General features: G+C 37.6%; 1 protein-coding gene across 9 annotated transcripts in view; it reads left to right on the top strand.

Moving 5' to 3' along the window:
- LOC310892434 (uncharacterized protein) overlaps positions 1-18,186 on the top strand; it is a 93,172-nt gene extending 74,986 nt beyond the window's left edge. For 4 of the 9 annotated variants that reach the window (XR_014578120.1, XM_083820208.1, XM_083820207.1 and 1 more), the window contains one exon: positions 2,464-2,720. Coding sequence is in view for 3 of the 9 variants with exons in the window: in XM_083820208.1 (XP_083676334.1) it covers positions 2,464-2,672 (209 nt within the window). In the remaining 6 variants the exon portion in view is untranslated. The other 5 variants (XR_014578118.1, XR_014578119.1, XR_014578115.1 and 2 more) reach the window with 4 other exon arrangements.
- The last annotated feature ends 4,534 nt before the right edge of the window (positions 18,187-22,720 follow it).

Raw genomic sequence — 22,720 nt, 5'->3', positions numbered from 1 at the left:
TTATTTGATTGAATCAAAACTAATTCCAATTGGAGCTAGCATTTTATTTGTGTGCAGTTCCTTTTTGAGTAGGAACATTTGCATGTAGTTACTTAAAATCTTTTAGTGTGCAAGCTGTCACACGCTTGCAGTAGAACTGATCATACCTAACCTGAGCCATCTAAAAACTGGACTATGCAGAAGCTAGTTGATGTAGGCTCCTTTACAGTTAGTAGCAAGAGAAGGAAAAACAAACAAACAAACAAACAAACAAAAATCTTTTCAAAGATGGCCCAAAATAAGCATGCAAGACAGCAGAAGTGACAAATTTCTTTCAGGAATGTCCATGTCTCTTTTCTGACTACAGAGGAAACCATAGTTTTCTATGAAAAGCATAGATATTTGTCTTATGCCAGCCTTAAACTGATTTAGTCAGAGTTATCTGAAAAAAATCACACCCACAGAAATGTAATAATCTCTTTCGATGCAGAAAGATGACTATTTTTTATCACTTGGCAATAGAAATTACAGAGTTGGAAGTTGGGTGGGTAGGGATAAAATTATGAAAAAAGATGAAAAAACTATTCTTATGTAAAACATTTCACAGAAAACTTGTTTTACAGTAGTAAGTGTTGCTTAATAATAATATCTACTTTCACAAAAAAAAAGGAAATAAAAACAATTGAACATGTCATAAAAGCTGGTTATCTAACAGATTTTTTTTTTTCAAACTACAAGTGAAAACTTCTAGTTGCTGACACAAAGAAAACGGCACTCATGAGGAAGGCAACTGTATGTTCTGCTGTCCTTCAAATGACAATGGTTTTCCAGAGTTACTGTATCACTGTTGATGCGATTTCCTTATCAAACCTTTTGTCTTTTCATAACTTATTTGTGCATGGATTATGATTTTTTTTTCCAAGCACTGTGATTCTTACAGCTTTTCTTTTATCAGAAACTTCTTTGTTTATAGTTTTAACAACAACAACAAAAAGATTGCTTTCAAAATTGACAGCTTTTAGACAAAAACAAATTGTCCATTTTTTCCCTTTCTACACAACAGCATAGGGAATTTCCACTTTGAAACAAACATCATCTCCCCAAGCCATATCCAAATGGCATTTTTCCGTGAATTAACCAAAAATTGTAGAGGAAAATAAACCTTTTCAGAGAACAGTTGGTAAATGTCACAGTATCTCATTTTTCTACTAAAGCAGTTAATGTCTTATCCGATGTCCAAATCAAAGACATTTGTTATATTAAGTAGTGGATCCAAACCCTTAGGCACTTTGTCAAAAAGTTTGCCTGCCTTAGGGGAATTTTCACTGGTGTGAAAACTGGTGGACAAGACAGTATTTACTAACAGAAAACAAATGTTGAACTTCTGTTCAAAGAGACTGTCAGGAGATTATTTATATTTCCTTACAAGAACTGACAGTTTATACCCTATACCTTGTTTATGCATGGAAGGATATGAACTGTAATTCCTGTAGTTATCTGAATTCTGTAAAGAATTAACAGTTTCAATGGCTAAGACTTTCCACAATGTCAAAAGTATGCATTTCCTTCTGCTTTAGATGCATGAAAAGTTGTAAGAAATCTGCTTAAACCAACATAACTAATTTTAGGTACTGTAAAGCTTTTGAAACATCTCATGATGTTAAGTTGCCACAGGGAAAACTAATTTCCTAAGTGAAAAGCCAAAACCCCAATACAAGTGCTGGGCCCTGGATGATAGATATGGTGGAAGAAAGAAAGTTGTAAAAACAGACAATATATTTCATTAGAACTGGATAGTTTAGAAATATCTGTTCAGAGTAAAAGAAAATCAATATGCATATAATCCCATGAAGGCTGAGATACCTGTCAAAAAAATTGTATATCTCTGAACTGTGAAACAAATTATATAAGCTCATTGTCAGCTCACAAACACAGAACTAATACAGCTAGCTAATTTATACTATCTCCTCTGCAGAATTGAGTAACGGGTAACATCTAGGAAGAGGAAAGTAAACTTCATGTTGGGTGACATGATGCACGACTTAAAAGACTGTATTGAGGGTAAAAGCCATTCCTTCCTCACCCTCACCCCTTCAACAATCCTGCTTTCCCATATTTGTCCTTTTCCCTTTCTTGATGATTAACTTTCACATTACCTGGATAACCACTTGTCTCTTCCCCAGAGCAAAGTATCTTTTGAGGAATGGCAGTACAGTCTTCTAACAGAAAGCTAATCAAGCAAGCATGTCAAGAAAGTACACTCAGGCTATGCAAGAGCCCACAGGCCTGAGAATGAGAGAAAGTGGTTTCCTCTAGACTAGTGGCTTTATGAACATAGTCTTATTGCTCTTTCTCTGCTTTTGAGCAAAAAGGACAAGGCACAGTTCATGCAATGCTAACAGAGCAGGTATTTTTGCTCCTTCTGAGGTCAACATTTACATAGGAAAATCATTGAGAACCACTCAGTATTTCTCTCTACTGCAGATTACGGAAGTTGCAAGAGGCTTACAGGCCAGACAGACCTTCAACCAAACATTGTTCGGCTCAATCTGATGTGCAGGAAGAATGAGCAGATGGAGGAAAGAAATGCAAGAGAGGAAATGTTATTAGCTTGGCGCTATTTTGTGGCACAATTTACATTACTTCATGAGTCTCAGAAGATGAGTTTGAGGCTTATATTTGGTGACATGTAGTCTCAGTTCCCCCTAAAATAGCAGGACCTGCAGTAGGGGAATAAGATTGTTGGCTTCAGGAGGACTATTATTTTCCTGGAAAATTATTCCCATGTTCTCATGAAATCAAGAAGATGCCACTGAGATCAGATTTCTAAGACTCTTTCTTTCTAAATTTCTAGATTTCTAAATGTAGACATGAACTTCACAACACTCAGCTTGTTTTAAACCTACTAATTAAATTCTCCTTGCTTCTCCCCAGGGAGTTCTGCAAATGACTAGTGGTGCATTGCCTTGTATTGTGGGCAATAGTGCCATTTTTTTACATATCTTGTCAGGCATCAACACACTTTCAGTGATAGTTCCTTGGTACTGGACACTCACACCCATATGTGAAGAAGGCATTGCTCCCATCTGCAAGTTTGGAGTACCTTTGTCTGAGATCAGTTTTTGGCTTAATTGAGCAACGTACATTAGAGTGGAAAAGCTATTACTTCCCCACCACCCTCCAGTGTGCCAGAACAAAGTTCAGGTGACACCTTCATTCCTACCATTACATCTTGATATTTATGTAAGCCTGAGCAGTAGGATGGAATGAATCAGTCACTATTCATATCAGTTGCTAATTCCCCCAAAGACATAGCTCAATCACAGTATATGATTGATGGACAATTTGAGTATGAAGTTGTATATAAGAAAGGACTTTTTAAAAGTCCAGAGGACACACAGAGACAGGAAGCACACTAAGCCACCGAGGAGCATTTCTGAGGAACACCACCAAAAAACAGCTAAATTAGAGGGAGATACTCTTGACCAGTGGACAGCAAGGTAAAAGATTCTTTTAATTCAGCAGAGTAAATCACCCTTGCCCAAAGTCCATGCCATTCAGTTAAATACAAGACATGGCTGGCTATATCACATCAGGAGAGAGGAAGGAAGGGCACTAGCATCTGGAGTTTTAAAGACATTAAACGGTAGTAAAGTCAGACCTGAGTCAACTGAGGCTCTAGCCCACTGTACTTCACTTGGTGTCTAGAATTGGTCACGCAATGTGCAAAATCAGGTTACCTTTGTCCTGTTTCCACTGCACCAGTGAAATATTGAACAAACAGTACCTACACCTAAGTGCATTCCTTATCTCTAGCCCAAAACAAGGTGCTGTCACAGTGACTTTCATTATTTTTCAGGCATTTGTTTTTATGTAACCTCCCATTGTGAGCTCCACCATTCAAAAATGTGAACTGGATCCTTATTGTTCAGCTGCTTGGTTTGAGATGTGCTTAAGCATCATTTTTAAAGACTTTTTGTCTGAAAGTTCTTTTAATGGCATAAAGGTTTCAACTGCAAGAAATGAGACTTCTTTCAGGAGAACAATCTCCCTGTTTTGTTTTCTGTGCATTCCTGCAAAGCAATATACATATCCATCTTGCTTTCAGTTATTCTCATTTTCATTTCATGGAGGCTTCTTTTAGTCTAACTGTACTTTTTATTTGCTGATAAGGTGATTCCATAAATTATCTTACTGAAGTAGGTCTTTTAATTATTTCCTCCTTTAGAAAATGTAGTTTTCAAAATTTATTTTTTTCCACTACTGTGAATACTCTTTTTTATATTTCTTGTGTTGTCAGATTTAATTTAAATATTATTCATGCTGTGCTCTGATTTCAATGTATTATTTAAATATGCTGACATATATTTTCTCATTAATTTTGGGGGAAAAGCTATTACCATTAACTGTGCCTTGAATAATACTGCTGTTGCATAATCATGCTTGTGGCATAGGCAAGTACAGTGCAGTGCTAGGACTGTAGAGTTTTTCTAGGGAAACAAGTCCTATACAAATCAGTTGAGCACTTCTCCCAAATGTGAATATTTGTTGTTGATACTATCAGAAGCAATAAGACTACCAGCTACTGTCAATATCTCTGTTAAATCCTTGGGCACTAAAGAAAGAATATTTTGTAAATGTTTCTGAAGTGGGGAAAAGGGACCAGGAAAAGACAGAGAAGAGTTGACACTACGGAATTACAAGGCCATGTCTACAATGGGAAATAAATCAACTACTAGTTTTCATCTACACTGCTTTGGGGAAGATTTTCCCACTGCAAGATTGTCCTGGAAAAATATTATTGAGAAGGTCCCAAACAGAGACAGATAGTGGTCTAAAAATTAACTGTTGTATCCATGGGATAGACACGTTGTCCCCAGAACGACAAGACTTCTTCAGGTAAGACCTAATGCTCAGCATTTATAAAGACTGTAACTAGCTGTAAGAGCAAGAAAGGTAGGACCAAGGCTGTTTATGATTGTTCTTGCTTTCCCTGAACTCATGACGTCTCTTCTTCCCTTGCATTACAGGAGCAGGCATCTACAGGTCTCACCTTGCATTTGAGTCTCTTCTGCTGAGAACTTTTGCTTTGATATAGTTGCAATTTTACTTTTTATACTTTATCTTTTAATAACTATTTTGTAAATTTATCAGTCTATGGCCGTTACTACTAAAACAGCAATTGGCAGCCTCCGTTTGAAGCCTTAAGGGGGAGAGGGAGAAATAATGTGAAGAACTGCTTTAGGTCCTGAAGACAAACACCACCATCTTGCAAGACATATCTCCAAAACCAGTGTTGGGGATAAAGGAGCTTACTTTGTAGATTCTGTTTCAAATCAGTTCATTTGTTCATCAATTCATCTGTTTCAAATAACGTTTATTCTTGCCTAGGGATATAAATTATTTAAGTACTATGTTCAGGGCACTAATCATGTTCTCATTCCTTTTCAAGATACTATATTTTTTTATAAGCTTTTTTTTTTTTTCCTATAATAACCAAAGTTGCATTTCTTAGATGTTCCTTCTTCATGTGATGTTCAGCTTATAATTGCTTGTTTGCCATTTAATACTGAGAAGAAAAACAATTTTCCTAAGGTGGTTACTAGATGTGATGCATATCAAATACATTCCCTTCATTTTACTTGCAGTCTAATAAAGATAAATAATGTTGAAATTTATTTTATTGCCAGTGGTGAGGAGGGAAAAGGGAAATACAGGAGAATACACAAGTCAGTGGGGAAATACTGGGAAGTTCAGACAACTTGCTTAAATCCAGTCCAGAATGGTTTTGAATGCCAAGACGTGATTATTCAGTGGACTCCTGCTCTTGATGGAATAACTGTCTGCCTCAGACTCAACTTCAAATGCTCAGGAGGGAAGTCATGAATCAGACAGGTTTTGAGAATGAACTACTTTCCTATGTCCAGGAGTGGGCAGTAGAGCATTAGTTTGAAAGAGCAGTTCAACGATTCAATTTAGAGAAGAATTAGTATAATTGATTTCAAGACAGATAATGTTCAAAGCTAAGCATATCCTCAAGGCTATGTTGATTTTGCATCTGGAGCCATGTTAGTGTTAAGGCACTTCAGTAACGCAGTAGAGGAAGTCGGTGTGTTTTTCCCAGTTTATAAGCAGAAGATGACTTTCCTTGCTCTCAGAGCAATACATTTTGCAAGCATTGAACTCACAGCACACATGTTGGAAGTAAAGGAATAGCAGTGTATAGAGGAGGATTATCTAATGGCAAACAATCCTCCTCATATTCAGTGAACCTGCTTTGTAACTAATGTGTCCTGGCACTGAAGAAACCAGACACAAGGAAACTATGTAGCATAAAATTGCTTTAAACATCTGTCAAAAGCAAACTGAGTTGATTACATTCTGTTTTGATTTGCTATAAACAGAGGTTAGTTTCTGGAAAAACAATTTTAGAAATGTAATCACATTTCTTTGACAGTGTGAGACATAGTTCTTTGATAATATAATATAGGAATTAAGTGGCTTGATTGAATTAAGAGGCCTTGAATGAATGGTTGGTAGCACACAGAAATTCTCTCTTTGTGAAAACATCAACATGAATCAGTTAAATGGGGAGAAAAGAAGGTGGCTGTAAAGATTATATAAAATAGGTAATCTTCATGGAGTGATTGCCAACAATGGGTCTCAAGGCACTTTGTAAAGGAGGGAAGTCTTTGTATTTCTCTTGGGGAAAGGGAAAGGAAGCCTCCAAAACAGACAGCTTTCCCAAGGTTACTATGCAGAAAACTGGCAGAGTAAAGCTCTCCTCAACTCCAGAGCTATGTTTCATCCACCAGGGTGCAAATGAACGAAAGCAGTAATGAAACTGTCACCAAGAGTGCGTGCTAATTCTGCTTGCCAAGAGCTCTGCAGTGGGAAAATGCCCGTTTCTGAAACCTGATACAAATAAAAGAATGTCAATGAGAATGAATGACAGAGATTTTTCAGCACAGAATTTTTGGCTAAAGCAGTCAAAATTGTGTAAAAATAGCCAGTAGACCAATGATCAATGTATATAATTGGCCTGTGGAAGAGAGTTTCAAATTCCTACCCAGCCTCTCACAGCTCAAATGAGGGCCTGAGTTGCAGGGTCCACCTCTCTATTTGTGACCTTCCATTTTATTTAACCATATAAACATAGATTAGTGAAAGTTATTTTGATGCAGTCATCTCCACAGGCTTTCTAGAAAATGCTAAATCATTACATGATTGCCTAATTATCTCTAGGTCACTCTTCTGTATCTTTATGTGTCGCATTCTCCACCTCTTTCTGCTCTTTCAAGCATTTCTCAGGTTCAAGGCAAATTCTCTGGTCTACATCTATGAATATATATGTTAAGATAGAACATGGCCTTCAGGAAATACTGCTGCTAAATGTCTTTGTTTAAAGTCAGAAATGGAAAATCTTAAAATTTTTGTTGTCAAAATGTCTTTTGAAGAATGGGAGAATTCTTTCTTTCTAAGAAGTCAAACAAGCAAGCCTCCATTTTCATGATCACACACTAACATTATGTCAAGAAAACACACTTAAAAGATTTGAGAGTCTACAGGCTTGAAGGGAAGCTCTTTGTCTAAAGAACTTTGAATTCTAGGCTCTTTGAACCTCTCCTTCCTTCTCTGCTTTTGAGCAAAAAGGACAAGGCACAGTGCATGCAATGCTAACAGAGCAGGTATTTTTGCTCCTTCTGAGGTCAACATTTACATAGGAAAATCATTGAGAACCACTCACTATTTCTCTCTACTGCAGATTACGGAAGTTGCAAGAGGCTTACAGGCCAGACAGACCTTCAACCAAACATTGTTCAGCTCAATCTGATGTGCAGGAAGAATGAGCAGATGGAGGAAAGAAATGCAAGAGAGGAAATGTTATTAGCTTGGTGCTATTTTGTGGCACAATTTCCGTTACTTCATGAGTCTCAGAAGATGAGTTTGAGGATGAAAAATGCACTGAAGGTATTCATTTCATTCAGCCTCTACTACTCAGCAAGAAGTTATGCTGTCTACTGCCACCAGGTCTGCTGGCCTTGAAGGTCAATCATTCTTGTATTTTGAGCAAGTGTTTCATCATCTGTCTCCCTCTAAACAGTAAAATTCCCTTTGTAGTACAATGGAGCAAAATGACTCAAAGATTCTCGAGTTTTCCTACATGCTGCTTCACATTCTTCCACCTGTAAAAGTGGGAGGTGAACTGAAATCCACAGTACTTATTAACTTTTATCCCTGACATAGCAGTGGATATCTTGTACAGGGGTGCAGAGAAATGGCTTTAAAAGTGACATGGTGCTGACTATAACTGCTTGGGCAGAGCTGTGGGCATGAAGGCAGACTTGTATCTGTGCCATGTTAAAGCTGCACACTGAAATTATAGTTTACAAGCTCTGATACATGGGAGTACTCCAAGTAAGATGCCACAAGTCCTTGGACCAAAATTAGTTGTGAGCATGAAGCCTGGCACATTTCAGTGCCTCTGCTGAACTGATGCCAAAGTGTTTCCCAGGAGCACACACGCATGATTGTGTATCTCAGCAGCAGAGCTCAGCTGGATCAGCCAGTACCTTAAGTAGATCAGGTTGAATGTTGCTACAGACAGACAAAAGTGGGACAGAGATATTCCATGACTTAAAGTCTTGAAAGGCTTGCAAATTTGTCCATTTTCTTTGACATCATTTAGCCTAATGCAAATTACTTGTTCCTAGAAACTTCATCCCTCTTAATTTTATATTATACAGCAAATCACTGACAGAGCTGGCATGAGAGGTAGGGATTTCCTGGCAATCATTCTTAAGTCCATACATGCTGAAATTTCATTCTCCCATAATTTATTTATATTATTTTTCAGCTTTATATCTTGTGTTTCTTTAAAAAAAAAAATAATAAAAAGAAATACACCAACTATTATTGTCTCCATTCAAAGTGGTGTAATCTCCTTTGAAACTTTTCGGTTGGCTTTTGTTCTGCTTAAAATAGATGAAGCTAAGTTAAACATATGTTCCTAAATGCATGATTATAGTGTTTTTTTATAATTGGAGGGGTTTACTTGAAGTAGTATTTGAAATACTTCTGTGACCAGAATGAGTTGTGAGGCATCTGGAACTTGGATGGACAGAGAAAAACACTTGTGTTTTTTTAAGTCCTTTGAATGAAGGAATCAAAACCCTAAAATACCCATAAAGCTATCCACCCTATGCAACATTTACAGGTTGTATTAGCTATGAGGATACTGAAAAACCTGACTACTGAAAGGCTTTGAGTGCAGTAGTTAAAGCCTACTAACCAAATCACAAAACCTTTCCTCTGCATATTTATTGTAAGTGCTCCTTGTAATTTTTCTTTCTTTACTAACCCACTGTGAATGTCTATATAGCATACATACACACAGACACACTTATCCTAGTATGAGATATGCAGCCACTCAGATATGTCGAGATGAATCTCTTCACCTGAAGAGTGAATGGGAACTTTTCTCTTTCTGTAATTTATTTTTGTGGTTTTCTTGGTACATTATTTCATGGACAGCTTCAAACACATCTGGTTTCACTTAACCCTTGTTTTGTCTCCTTAGATAATATTATTCTCTTGGTTTGTTTTTCACACTTGGCTATTTCTTCCCTACACTCCTAAATCTGAATTTTATGAAATCTTAAGAATCAGATTCTTACACCAAAATCCAATTCAAGGAAACCTGAATTCTCCTTTTACAATATGCTTGTTTACTCCAACACAAAAGTGGCTCAGAGAAGAAAAGATTTGCCAGTATTTTGAATCATTTTTTTTGGGAATAGCTGCAACTTAAACTGAGCTTTCTTCACACCTATTCTGTGAACTCTCCATTAACATATAAGATTGTATATCAGGAAGCTAAACTAATCTCTAGACATTTCACTTTTTATCTAGAGTACTTCCACATGTTTGTGCTGCTTCCAGTACTGTAGATGATGGATGAACCAACCTATGAAGACAGATTTTGCAAAAAAAATGCAAAGTATAGCAGATCCTTCACAGATGCTTCTCAATCATTACTCATTCCTTTCTTTCTTCCTTTAGAAAAATAATTTAAATTAAACAGATTCGTTATATGCAGCAAAGTGTTGCCATGTGAGCCCTGAACACTTTGTTCAAGAGCTAGGACACCAGCCAAGTGCTTTAGTTCCTTAAAGAATAACAGATGTGTCCTTCCAAGTCTCATGTTAATGGAATTTAGGCTGCGGCAAGGAGTTTAAAAATACTGACAATTGTCTGCAGGCTCCGTTTCTACCCAGCTCTGTTGGTTAGTTTGTTTCAGGCTTCTATTTTATTCCACAACTGTCAAAAACATTGCACGAATTGTCCAATTGAGCTGCAAGTAGTTTATTTCCAAGGACTCATAATGAAAAGTCAAAATTAAAAGTCTATGGATTTCAGTTATGTATGATATTGTTTCTACATTCCTGAATCTGGAACTACTATATAAAAAATGTATTGAGCAAAATGCTCTCTCTTTTTGTATATACACAGTAAAAAATCTGCAATCTTTGTTTCTTTACAACCAGCATATGTTTGATATCTTTATTTTTTGCAGCATATCTTAACCATAAATATGACGGAGAAGATTTGTCACTACCATGACTTAAGCAGGAGATGCCAATAAATTGAAATGGCAAGTGGGGTGAGATAAGAAATCCTTTGCATTGCATTGCAGTTCATGTTTTCAATGTTGTGAAGGCTCTAAAATCACAGGGAGAAATGGTAGGAACTAGGAGGGATGAAACAGGGTTGTTGTTTTTTTCTCCAGCAGGAACACAGTGTGGGAGCAAAGGCTCTTCCACTGTCAAAGCTCAGCTTTCTGCACTTTGACTATGTGCAGTGTAAAGTGAATGATGCTTATTATAATCTGATCATTGCTTTGCTCTCTTGTGTCTCTGGAATTTAGAGTGTTATGGAGAAAGCTCCTGACGGGAGTAGTACTGCAAGTTGCTGTGCTGATCACTCTCGATGATTATTATCACCATTTACTGTGAGTAACGGGAAGCAGAGAGATCTGGTGGGAGGGCAGCACGGAGGAGAAGCAGCTGGTGGCACCAGCAGTGGTTGGAAGCAGGAGGATTCTGTATGACAGGTACTGAGAAGGCAGGTCGTTTATTTTTGTCTTTTCCATTTGCCCAAGCTTGCCTCCCTTATTCCCTCCCCATCAATTACCATTGTTGTCATCTTTGTTCCACACACTGCTTTGTCATCCTGCATAGCAATTTTGTCTTCTTGTGTTTGTGTTTCTCCTCTTCCTTGTGTGGTCTTTGGTTCTGGGAACTGGGATGTGTACAGGCTTTTTCCTCACTCCCCTTCAAATCCCACTGTAAGCTTGCCTAGGGAAGGAGACAGCTACTCTGCATCCCCAAAACTGATATGGAAACAGTTTTTTGGCCTCTATCTCCCTTGTCTCAAGTAAAAGCTCATATTCCTTTGGAGAGAAAAGAACTGGAAACCCTAGAGCTCCTTTTCTGGGCAGCTAGTAGAGGAGGAAGATAGTAATGAGTTGCCTCCTTCCTGCACCGTGTGAGGCAGCCTGCATGGCAGCGCACATGGCCTGGCAGGGTGCGTTGTCCCTTTTCATGAGACAATACAATCAGGTGATGTAAAGCACCACCTCTCGGCACAGGACAACCTGTAAGGGCTGGACAGACTCTGTCGCCCTCAGCTGAGAGGAGCTGAAGGAGAGGGCTGGCAGAAGGAGGCAAGATTGTTGGTGGCTGGCAAGGAAGAAGGGAAGCATAGGTGAGACTTTTGTGAGAGGATGTTTCACTGGAAATGAAGCCGAGTGGATGAAAAGTGGAAGGAACAGCTCAAGATAATGTACTTCTTCAGTATTCCCCAGTTTTTTTTGTTCTTTTTTTTTTTTTTTTTCCACTCTTTGCCACTCAAAATTTTCTCATCTATTCTCATATTCCTTTATAAATTTCTCTACTATCTCAAATTTATGTCCTGGAAACTCCTTCATTACCTTTATTATGATTTACTCAAGCATTTTGTCTTTAACCTATTATTTCATTTTTTTCTATATATTTTGATATCTTCTGTTTTTTTTTGTTTTGTTTTGTTTGTTTGTTTGTTTGTTTTTTCAGCAGAGAAAGGTGAAGTTTCCTTATATTTTAATAGCCATCAACATAAATTGCAAACGTTTTCCTGGGGATTTCAAATACTTTTGTCCCAGTAACGTAATACCTAATATACAACAGGTATCACATTGTAACGGATAGTCACTCTTACACATCGTCATCATCTTCATTATCAAAAGGCAGACTGTATTTTGTAAATATCATCTAGGTTATGCATTTTCCTCATCTTTCAAATCATCAGCAGCAGAAGAGCTTGTCCGTAGCATTTAACCTCAATTTTTTTCAGAATGATGAGTGAAAACTTTTAAGCAGTGGAAGGTCATAGTTTATATGACAAAGTGCTGCATAATATTTATACAGTCATTATTTTATTCCTGAACAACATCTACCCTCTGCTCAGGAATACAAAAACAGTGAAACCCAGGATCCACTGCAACCAGGGCAAGAGTTTTGTCACTGATTCAGTGGTCCAAGACACTGTCCAAAATTAAGTATTTCACAGCCTCTTTTAACCATTTTTGAGTTCTGTTTTCCCTCTCCTCCTCCTCCTCATCTTCCTCCTCCTTCTTCTTCTTTTCTCCTTCTTCCTCTTCTTCTTTTCTTTAAACTCCTAATCTCTAAATAGATTCAGGCTTTTTTCTTTCTTTCAAAGCACAGCTCTCCAGTATGCAGACATCAGAGGCAGTAGGCATCACAGAGCAGGGACAAGCTCTGCAAAAGCATAGATATTACGGCCATATCAAAAGACACTACTGCACCTAAGCTGATGGGGCTACTGTTTAAAACTGAACATAACAGATATGCCAAAAAGGGTGAGGGAGTTTAGGATATGTCATGTTTTTTCTCAAGTTGTTTTACAAGCAGTTTTCTTTGAGCAGAGGTTGGCTTTCTTAGCAGCATAAGAAAATAAGCAAGAACCTGTATTAGAGATACTTTACTCTCTGAAGCATGATATTGCGGAATGTGGGTGTCTGTGAAATTCTGTTAGAAAGCTAAAGATGGTTTTCAATATGAGGAAAAAAAGAGATGTATAAAAATATAAAAATTAGAGTGATGTACTTGGTTTATTGGATAGTTATCGTGGATAAGGATACCTGGGAGATCAAAGAGAAGAATTCTCAGGTACTCCTTTTTTCCCCTAAATTATCACATTATACGGTAAAGTTCAGGAAGGAGTCTGGCACTATTACATACCAATGTGTGAGTACAGCCTGTGGATGAAAAGTGCTATTATTCACACTTAACTCTAATCAGGTACCTAATGATAATTATAGTCTCCCTATATTCAATGTTTGTGAGCCATCTGAGATAGACCATAGAAGGTAAGAACCAAACATAATTCTGTTCACTTTTGCATACATAATTATTTGAACACTTATTCTTCTTTAACCTTTTGAGCCTCTTTCTTCTCTCTCTCCTCTCTATATTTTAAAAGGTACAAGGTGGAAAAAGCCATTGTCTGGATTTATTTCTGGATAACGACAGCAATTAAACAGGACTGTGAACTCCCTTTCACCCCACGTTTTTGCAGAGTCAGTTCTTCCCTCCTATGAACAAGAAAAATTTTACAGCCATTCATAGAGATGTGGCTGCTTCTACAACCACTCTTATTCCATGTGTGCTGTAATGTCAGATCTTTTGAGGGGAAGCAAAACACAAGAGGCAAAAGAGATCATCATGAGCCTGGCACTCGTTATTGTTGCTAACAAGCTTCTTTGATTTGTAAGACTGCTACTAGGGGTTGCAGATGAGCTGATTCCCCCTGACTCCTGCAAGTGGTGAGGACGCATGAACACTTGCATCATTGTTTGAAGAGGCACCTGTGAGGCACTTCTGCCACTGCCGAGCTGCACAGCGAAGCAAGCAACACCAAAGATGAGGCAGCAAGAGCTTTAGTCTCCGCTTCCTCTCTGCTGCTTCCCCCTCACCAGCTTTTGCTGTCATCTTGTGTGGGACTGAACCAGCTGGTGGTGGGGGAGCAGGCACAGCTCGTTATATTAGTCAAGTATTAGCGCCACTGAGAGGGGTCAATTGCAAAATGAAGGTTATTCCGATGAGTATGACATCAATCTGATATTATTAACTGTCAATCCTGTGAGTTCCCTGTCAGTTTCTTTGTAAATAACCATGGCAAAAATCCATGACAAATACCTACTTAAAAGTTCCCTTAATAAATAAAATAATAAATAAAATAAAATAAAATAATAAAATAAAACACATTTTATTTCTATCATTTCAGAATCAATAAAAAGGTTCCAATTCTCTAAGGAGGGGAGGGGTACAGAATTATAGAGATCTCAGGAATATCCTTACTTTAACTGGGCATAAAGTGATTGCCAACAAACACCTGGACATACACTTTGGTCTGTCACAGAAGGTTTTGCTGGTACTGGTAGATAAAACCCTAAAAGAAAAAGCTGTTTGGAGCCAGACTCAGACTCCAAACTGATGAGAAAAAAAAAAAAAAGAAAAAAAAGAAAAAAACATCAGTATTTTCTGTTAACACACTGCAAAGGTGTCCTCACCAATGCATGCTTTCCAAATCCAATAGAATGGGAATGTCCTAGATGTTAAAATAACCACTCTTGATCACTCTCTGAAGCTATTTATATTTTTCTATTTAAATAACCTATTTATTAAGAGTGTTCAGTATTAGCATAAAGAACCCCCTGCATTCCCCAGTCAGCAGGTAGCAGATATCTCATGTCAGCTATTTTGTGAGCAGTATAATTAGCAAGGCAAACTGTACAACTTCCAGTTTGATTCATTTGATGATGCATATTCTGATTCATTTACAATTATACCAGTAATTGGCATAACTGTTTAGACGTATTTGGAAAATGTCCAGAAGTGGATATCCTAATTATAGATTTATCCCAGTGGCAGATATTTGCATTGTGTAATAACCACTTTCTTCATCTATCAGGAAGCTCTGTGTCTATTCCTAAGGCATGAGACTAGTGAAGGCTGTGTTTTATTAAAATACAATATACCGAATAGAGAAACTTGAAGGAGGTGTGATTGCCAGTCCTCTGATGATGCCCATTCAGATTCTAGGTACACAGAAAAGCATAATCCCTGCCAGCTCCAATGCAAGCTGGCATTTCATTTTCTCATGTGCCCATGACAGAAATCCAATGAAGCTGAAACCAAAGTCTTCTGACTAATGACAACAAGGTGAGGTGGTGAGGATCTGCCAGGACTGGAGACTCTTTTATGCAGGGCATTCCCCAACAACCAGGAGGATCCAGATTTCATTCAGGCTTTGCTTCTCAGACACCCATACATGATCTCCATGCCTGTGCATCCCCATGTTTCTTGGTGGGTGATAGGACTTGGCTCGTAGCAGCCCACCGTGAACCCCTCTTTCCTTGCATTGGGGGACTTCCTCTCGCTACACACACAATCCAGGCCACATGCCAGTGGCATTTACAGCAACAGCAAAGACATGGAGGTATGCCTGAAGCAGGAGAGGACACTGTGTACCAAAGGACTCAAGTTGCTTCTGGCATAAAGGTTAGAAATCTTTAACTTGCAGTCAACTAAACCAGCTGTTTTCATAAAGGTTTAATGAGTGAACACCATGTTGAAGACATGAAGACTTTTACTTTGAGATACCTTTATTTCATTTCTGAATTTATATGATCACAACTTTTAATGAAAACTTAGTTGTTTTGTGAAGAATGAGGGTCTTTTTTTTATTTATATCCTAGAAGATTAAAAAGTTTAAATAAAACAACAACAACAACAACAACAAAATTCCTCCAGTTCTTCAAACTACTCCAACTACTTGTTTCACTGCAGATCAGTTTTTGTGCAATAAGCTCAGAGCTGTTTTTCCCTCTAGATAAATTGTATGAGTTACTATTTCCACCAGAAGCAATTTCGACAGTCAGGCTGAATGCAATAGCTATCATCAGACTATTCAACAGAACATTCCCCTCAATTTAAAAGCAAGGTTGTATGTGTCTATTCTAGATCCTAAGCTGCTTTGCAAGAACTAGTTTAAACACTTCCTTGTCATTTTGATACAGAAGATATCTATAGATAATATAATCACAAACCCATGACCATACACTTTACACGTTTTCTCAGTTCATTCTGAGATTTTACATGTTAACAGTTTTGCTATTAATGACAAATATTGAGTATTTTCTAATTAAAACATTCACTATTTTGAACCATGATAACACATTTCCATCTTTTCACTATTTTGTCTTGAATGAACTTCGTAAAATGATGAAGATTTTCAACTTTACCATTTTCAGAAAGACTGGGTTTGCTTTCATGAGGCAGGAAAAGAAGGTCTTCATTTTACATGAAAGAGTGAACTGAAACAGGCAAGTACCAATATTTGACTTGTCTATAACTGAAAGTCAATAGAAAACTTTAAAACTTGTTTTAACTTCGCTTATATCCATCACAAAGTCTAAACCAGGTGTTTTTGTTGCATAGCTGAAGCTATTTCCTGCTGTTGATTTTTTTGTCAACTTCATTTCTACAAATTCAAACAGACATAAAATAACAATTGAATTTATCGAAGAACGTATAAATGAGTCACTTTGAATTCTGACATACTTTGCCATCTTGTGGCTGTCCTTGTTCCGTAATTTCACACATAAATTACATAAAATATCAATAATATGACAGTGGTTCCTAAGAGCCTCAGTAGTATGTAAGTCAAAATTGCCTTTTAGAGAAGAGTTTACAGACAAAATGCCATGGCAAGATTCCTACTTAATTTAAAGTGAATTGTAATTAAATCCAAACTACCAATGTACATCTGATTAACACTTTTTCTATTTTAAGTGATGTTCATCATTCAGATTTGTAAATAAATCACACTTTTTCAGAAACAAAGCACCAGGAAAAAAATAAGGGCTCTAATCTTCAAGGTGACAGACTAAAAAAAAAATAAAAAAATCACAGCCACTTGCTTTATATGTCACAATCATCTGTCAACAGGTATATGGAATGATATTGCAGAGATTGTTGGGATTGTAACACTGGTTGAAAACTTTTTGGAAAAAAAGCTACCATCTACATGTGTCTTATCTACATTGTAATTTATAATATCCCCTCTGGCCTTTCAATTTCCACAGTCTCCAGCTTGGGAGAGATAGGGGCTAGCTGCAATTTGTGTGTGTCTTTCTTTGGAAGGCTTATTCCAGCTGCTGCTGATAAACCCACAGAAAAATAAATCTTATCCTTTTAGTTGGAACCAAACAGCATTGTCCTCACTGATTTATTTTCTCTTTGTTTCCTCCATCAGTCTGCTCTGATCCTTGCATTTAGGATAATATCACAAAAGCAAACCAATATACACATTAACAAAAATGTATTTAACTGTTTTAGTCATCACTCCAAGATCCATTTAAGAGTCCACTGAAACTTGTACCAATAGACCTGGCCCCAAGTGCCATCTTATCATGCTTTCACCAATCCTTTGTGTGTCCACCCTGTCATAGTATGTACTTTTCTCATAAGGATTTCAAGTCTCTGTGACTATTCAATTCTGAACCCAGATTTCCAACACAGAATTGAGCCCTGTGTAATATTACAACTGCTTAGCAATATCTTTACATTTCACTAAATTTTAGAAGGTAATGTGTAATGCGATTTTCACAGTAAGAACTTGTCTGTGCATAATACAAAACCAGGCATAGGGAACACTCCAGATCATTGTGAAAATTACAAGCAGAGAAAACCATATGCGCTTCACTTATAAAAAGATTAAACAAAGTAGTTAAGGGTTATATACCCTTTTCTCTGCCCCAAAGAATCTCTTGCTCTAAATAGAACCATACATTTCTATTATTACTTTACTATTGTTTTATTATATTGAGCTATATTTCAGTGTATTATGGAAAGTCTGTTATTGTGCCCCTAGAACCTTTCTGATTCTAATGAACGTCATTCTGCCTTGGGAATTCCTTCTGCAAATTGACATTTCCCTTTTCTCGCATCCTTATTTATTTATTTATTCTGAAATTATAATGCAAGAGTCTCTTTTTTAGGTTTGTCAATGAGACATATAAATGTAGCTATCTCTTGCGGTGAATGCCTAACTCTGCAGGAGATATTTTTCTTCCAAAAATAGTTTATAGTGAAGAAAAGTGAGATTCTTTTGTGAAATACTACACAGTCTTGTGTCTTTCATTGTCTGCCTCTTTTCCTTTTTCCTGCAATTGCAGTGAAATTCTACGGGTAAAATTGAGAAATCTATAAAAGAAGACTTGACAGTCATTTCTGAATCCTGGTCGCTCTATGGAATCTTGTGAAAGCCTGAAAATGAAACCAGAGGTGGGAGAGATGATAAATACAGTACAGTGCCCTGGCAAAATAGTGTAAGGGCTTAGATGCTTCATAGCTCTGGCAAGAAGAATTTGTTCGTAGATCATTAATGAAAATATATTTAACAAATTTTCTAAAGTCACTGCTTCTTGTTTTGCTTTTCCATTCTATAAGTAGCACATTACAACACTTTTAACATGTAACCATGGTGGCAAAATAAGAGCTAGAAGGTGCTAATGTTAGAACTGCCCAGTTCAGACAACATGATTTAATGGTGCTGATTTCCTTAAAATAACATCATATCATGATTTTGACCTTACTATTTCCCAGACATAGATAGTTATCAGAGAAGTACAGATCCAAAAGAACAGAAGACACAGAACAACATTGTGTGGCAATGATATTGGACTGTCTGGCATTGCCCAGGACTCCATAGGTACAATTGTGTTCACATCATCCTGATCAAGATAGAACTCCTAAGGATAAATTTGATAAAATAACACTCACCACGTAATCTGTTATGTAGTTTTTTCTTCAGAATTGAAAACAAATCTCTTCATTTGTTTTCACTTAACACATTTTCTTTAAATTTAACCTCTTTGTGAATATATACTTTTTGCTTCCGGCAAAACAGACAAAAAAAAATAGACCCAACAGAAGAAAACGATAACATGGAAGGTCAAAGGGAGTGCTGATAAGAGTTTTCTTTGGTGAGAACAGTTTATATTGGAACATGGCAGTTTGCTAAACCTTAAAATTTTTGTGTAAATCTGTCATTTTAAACAAACCCACACTGCAAAGTCTGTGCAGCTGCAGGACAAAAGATGAGGAGAGGATGAAAAAACAGCCTCACAGATTTACTAACAGGAAAATGCTAAAGAATTATCCTGAAGGCGTTGAAGAATTATATGCAAATCCCCTACTGTTTTGGATCGATGAAGTGTAGTTAATCCTTCTCTGTCCCTCCTTTTGAAGCTCTTCTTCATTATTTATTGCTCTCCATAAAGAAACTAAAGCTGTAACTTGTGTGTGAGGGCACTCACTGGGGATGTGGAGTGCCAGCCCTGAGTCAGTTAGAGCTGGGAATTGACCTATGATCGCCTATGGATCAGATAATATTTTATCCTCAGTGTCATGGTGGGCTATCTCTCTGTGTTTCTTTTATTTCTTTTCTGACTTGCTTTCCCCTGGTGAAGTATTTGGAATTATCCTGTTTCTGTTTCAGTGAAGAATAAAAATATATTTCTGCAAACTAATATATATACATTTTTTTCTGGGCTACGGTTCTTGTTTCCTTGACTTCTAAAATCAGAAGTGGCTAAGAAATGTGGTAGAGACCATCCAAGGTATTGTACTGCAGGTGGTTCAAAGCAAAGTTAAAGAAGCTGATGAATAGATGGTGCCTTTGGCAGAGAAACAATTAACTGGTGTTTCAAGCCTTCTTCTGTTGATGACTGGAAACTTTCAAGCTGTCAGGTTCCTTCTTATTTACACCAGAAGAAGAGTAATATTTTCTAATGTCTAAATATCCTGATTTGGTGGAGAGGCTGTTACACCAGAGGGTCATGCTACCATACAGAGGGACCTCAACAGGCTGGAGAAAAGGACTGACAGGGTCCTCATAGAGTTCAACAAGGGGAAGTCCTACAGCTGTGGAGGAACAACCCCAGGCACCAGTAGAGAGTGACGGCTGACCAGCTGCAATGCAACTTTACTGAGAAGGACTTTGGGGCCCTGGTGGACCTGAGCTGAACATAACCCAGCAATGCACCCTCATGGCAAAAAAGGCCAGTAGTATTCTGGGATGTATTAGGCAATGTGTTACCTTCAAATTGAGGGAGGTGATCCTTCCCCTCTATTCAGCACTGGTGAGGTCACACCTGGAGTACTGTCTCCAAGTCTGGGCTCTCCGGTACAAGAAAGATATGGACTTACTGGAGCAAATCCAGTGAAGGGTCACACACATGACTGAGGGACTGGAATATCTCTCCTATAAAGAAAGGCTGAGAGAGCTGGGACTTCAGCCTGAAGAAAAGAAAGCTAAGGCAGATCTTATCACTGTGTATAAATATATGAAGGGAGGGAATGAAGGGGATTTTTCTCAGTTGTCCCCAGTAATAAGAAAAAAGGCAGTAGACACAAATTAAAACACGTGAACTCTCACCTGAACACACTAGAAAACCCTTTGCTATTGTGAGTGTGGCCAAACACTAGACCAGGTTGCCCAAAGAGGCTGTGGAGTCTCTATCCTTGGAAATATTCAAAAACCATCTGGACACAGTCCTTGACAACTTGCTTTAGGTGGCTCAGGGTGGGTTGGATTGAATGATCTCAAGAGATCCCCCCTAACCTAAATCATTCTGTGATTCTTGTCTTGCCACTTCTGAGAACTTGCTTTGTGAAATCATCCTTGTCTGATATAGAAATAAAAATAGTTGGCCCAAATATTAGCATTTCACTTCTCAAGCAGGACAAATTTCCAATACTGTACATAACCCAACTTCACAACAGAAAAAAACACAACTGCAAAAAAACATTTCTATCATGGCCTACTACAGCAATAGGTATTTGTAAGAAAGGATTAGCCTGATAACTAGATCTATTTCACTTCAGGAATTCAAGAGGTAACTGCTGAAGCTACCTCTTCATGTCATCACTTTTATTTAAGAGATTCATAATTTCCTAATGACAATTTTGTTCTTTTCAAGTTGTGAAAGCTACTCCCAGTTTCCCTTTGCTTAGCAGCTCTGAAAGCTTCCCTGAGACTACGCTGGGAGAACATGTACAGTTACGCTGACACCCTATGATACCCTTTTTAATGTCTTTGAGAAACTTCCAGCATGATTACAGAGCTTCAAAACAGTTTTGTTTAAACATAAATATCTTGTATTCTTGATTCCCCAGTGACATCTCTTTTCAAAAAGACACCAGACAATGCTTGCTCCTTGAATGTTTATTAAACACTTTCTCTTTCACTCATTTAAATGGGTCCCACCACTTGCCAGGAAAATATTTAATTAGTCTGGAATTCTCTCAGCACAGAAACTCTTATCTGGGAAACAAGCAGATCCTGCAGATACAGCCCCTGTACACTACAGCCATAATGGGGCACAGAGAACCAATTTCCTTTACAAGATCTATCAAGACGTTGTGCTTTGTATACTGAGCCAATGTAACTGAGACATAGTTTTGAAAATTGCAATCTTTGCTATAAAGTAACTCTTTTATTAAGTTCTGCTTCTGGCAGAACTAATACAGCTTTCATTTCCCTCATACGTATATGGATTATGATAAGTATTTTATGCATGATTATAAATTCATTATTTTCCATAGGATGCCTGCTCCATTCTATACATTGAATAGACAATGCTGATTAAGGGATATTTGTTCTATTCTTTTATGTGTCTCAGTCCTTCAGTAGATTGCCATAGCTGCTGTGTAATGTGCCTAGCAAAGGCATTTCTGTGGTGTTCACTCTAACCCCATCATGTTCATAATAACCAAAATAAATGACTTCATTTTTATGTTGAGCTTGAGAGGAAAAGGAATAGAATTACTTCTAATTTTCAGTTAGGGAAGAAAAAGGGCAAAAAAAAGTATTTTAAAATTAAAGGCAAAATTAACTCAACTCCTTGCCTAGAATCACAGACGAATACTATAACAGAGGCAGGGAGAAAATTCGGTTTTCCAGGATGATTTATAAGAATGCATATGATAAAATCAGCTCTGGACAGCAGTGGGTCCCTTTTGGAGCTGGCTGGAGCTGGTTCTGATCTGACACAGGGCAGCTGCTGGGCTCTACTCAGAGGCCACCCCTGAGGCCCCCTGCTGCCAAAACCTTGCCACATAAGCCCAATACATTAGGCAAACGTCTCATGTGGAAATAATTAGGTAGTTATAAGCAACCAGAAGAAATTCTTAAGGTTAAAAAGTGTTGGAGAACTTTAACCTTACAGATTTCTTGCAGTATTGTGTGTCTGCAGACATGGAAGAAAGGTTTAGATGCACAATTTTAATGTAAGCTCTTACATAAGGGAAGTATCTATTCTCTCTGGGTTTGCTGAAAAGGAGACATACGGTAAGGAATCCAGAAAAAAAGTAATGGTGCCATCTGTTTTCTCCACATCTGGCTTTGAAGACAGATCTAACATGACAGGTGACATAAGGTCTTTAGAGGTACCAAATAAAGGAGCCCTCCAACCAGAAGATAATATTCCAAAAACCATGGTGAGCCTCTCAAAGACTGAGTAATTAATCCATCTGATACACTTTCTGATGGTCCAGCCATCATCCATAAGCATGTCAGCACCTTGTGGTCAAAGAAATCAAAGCTGGGTAAC

The sequence above is a fragment of the Anser anser genome (genome assembly GCF_964211835.1).
Source record: "Anser anser genome assembly, chromosome: 1".
Lineage (NCBI taxonomy): Eukaryota > Metazoa > Chordata > Aves > Anseriformes > Anatidae > Anser > Anser anser.
The sequence above is the reverse complement of the archived record's forward strand: the minus strand, read 5'-3'. Positions and strand labels throughout refer to the sequence as shown.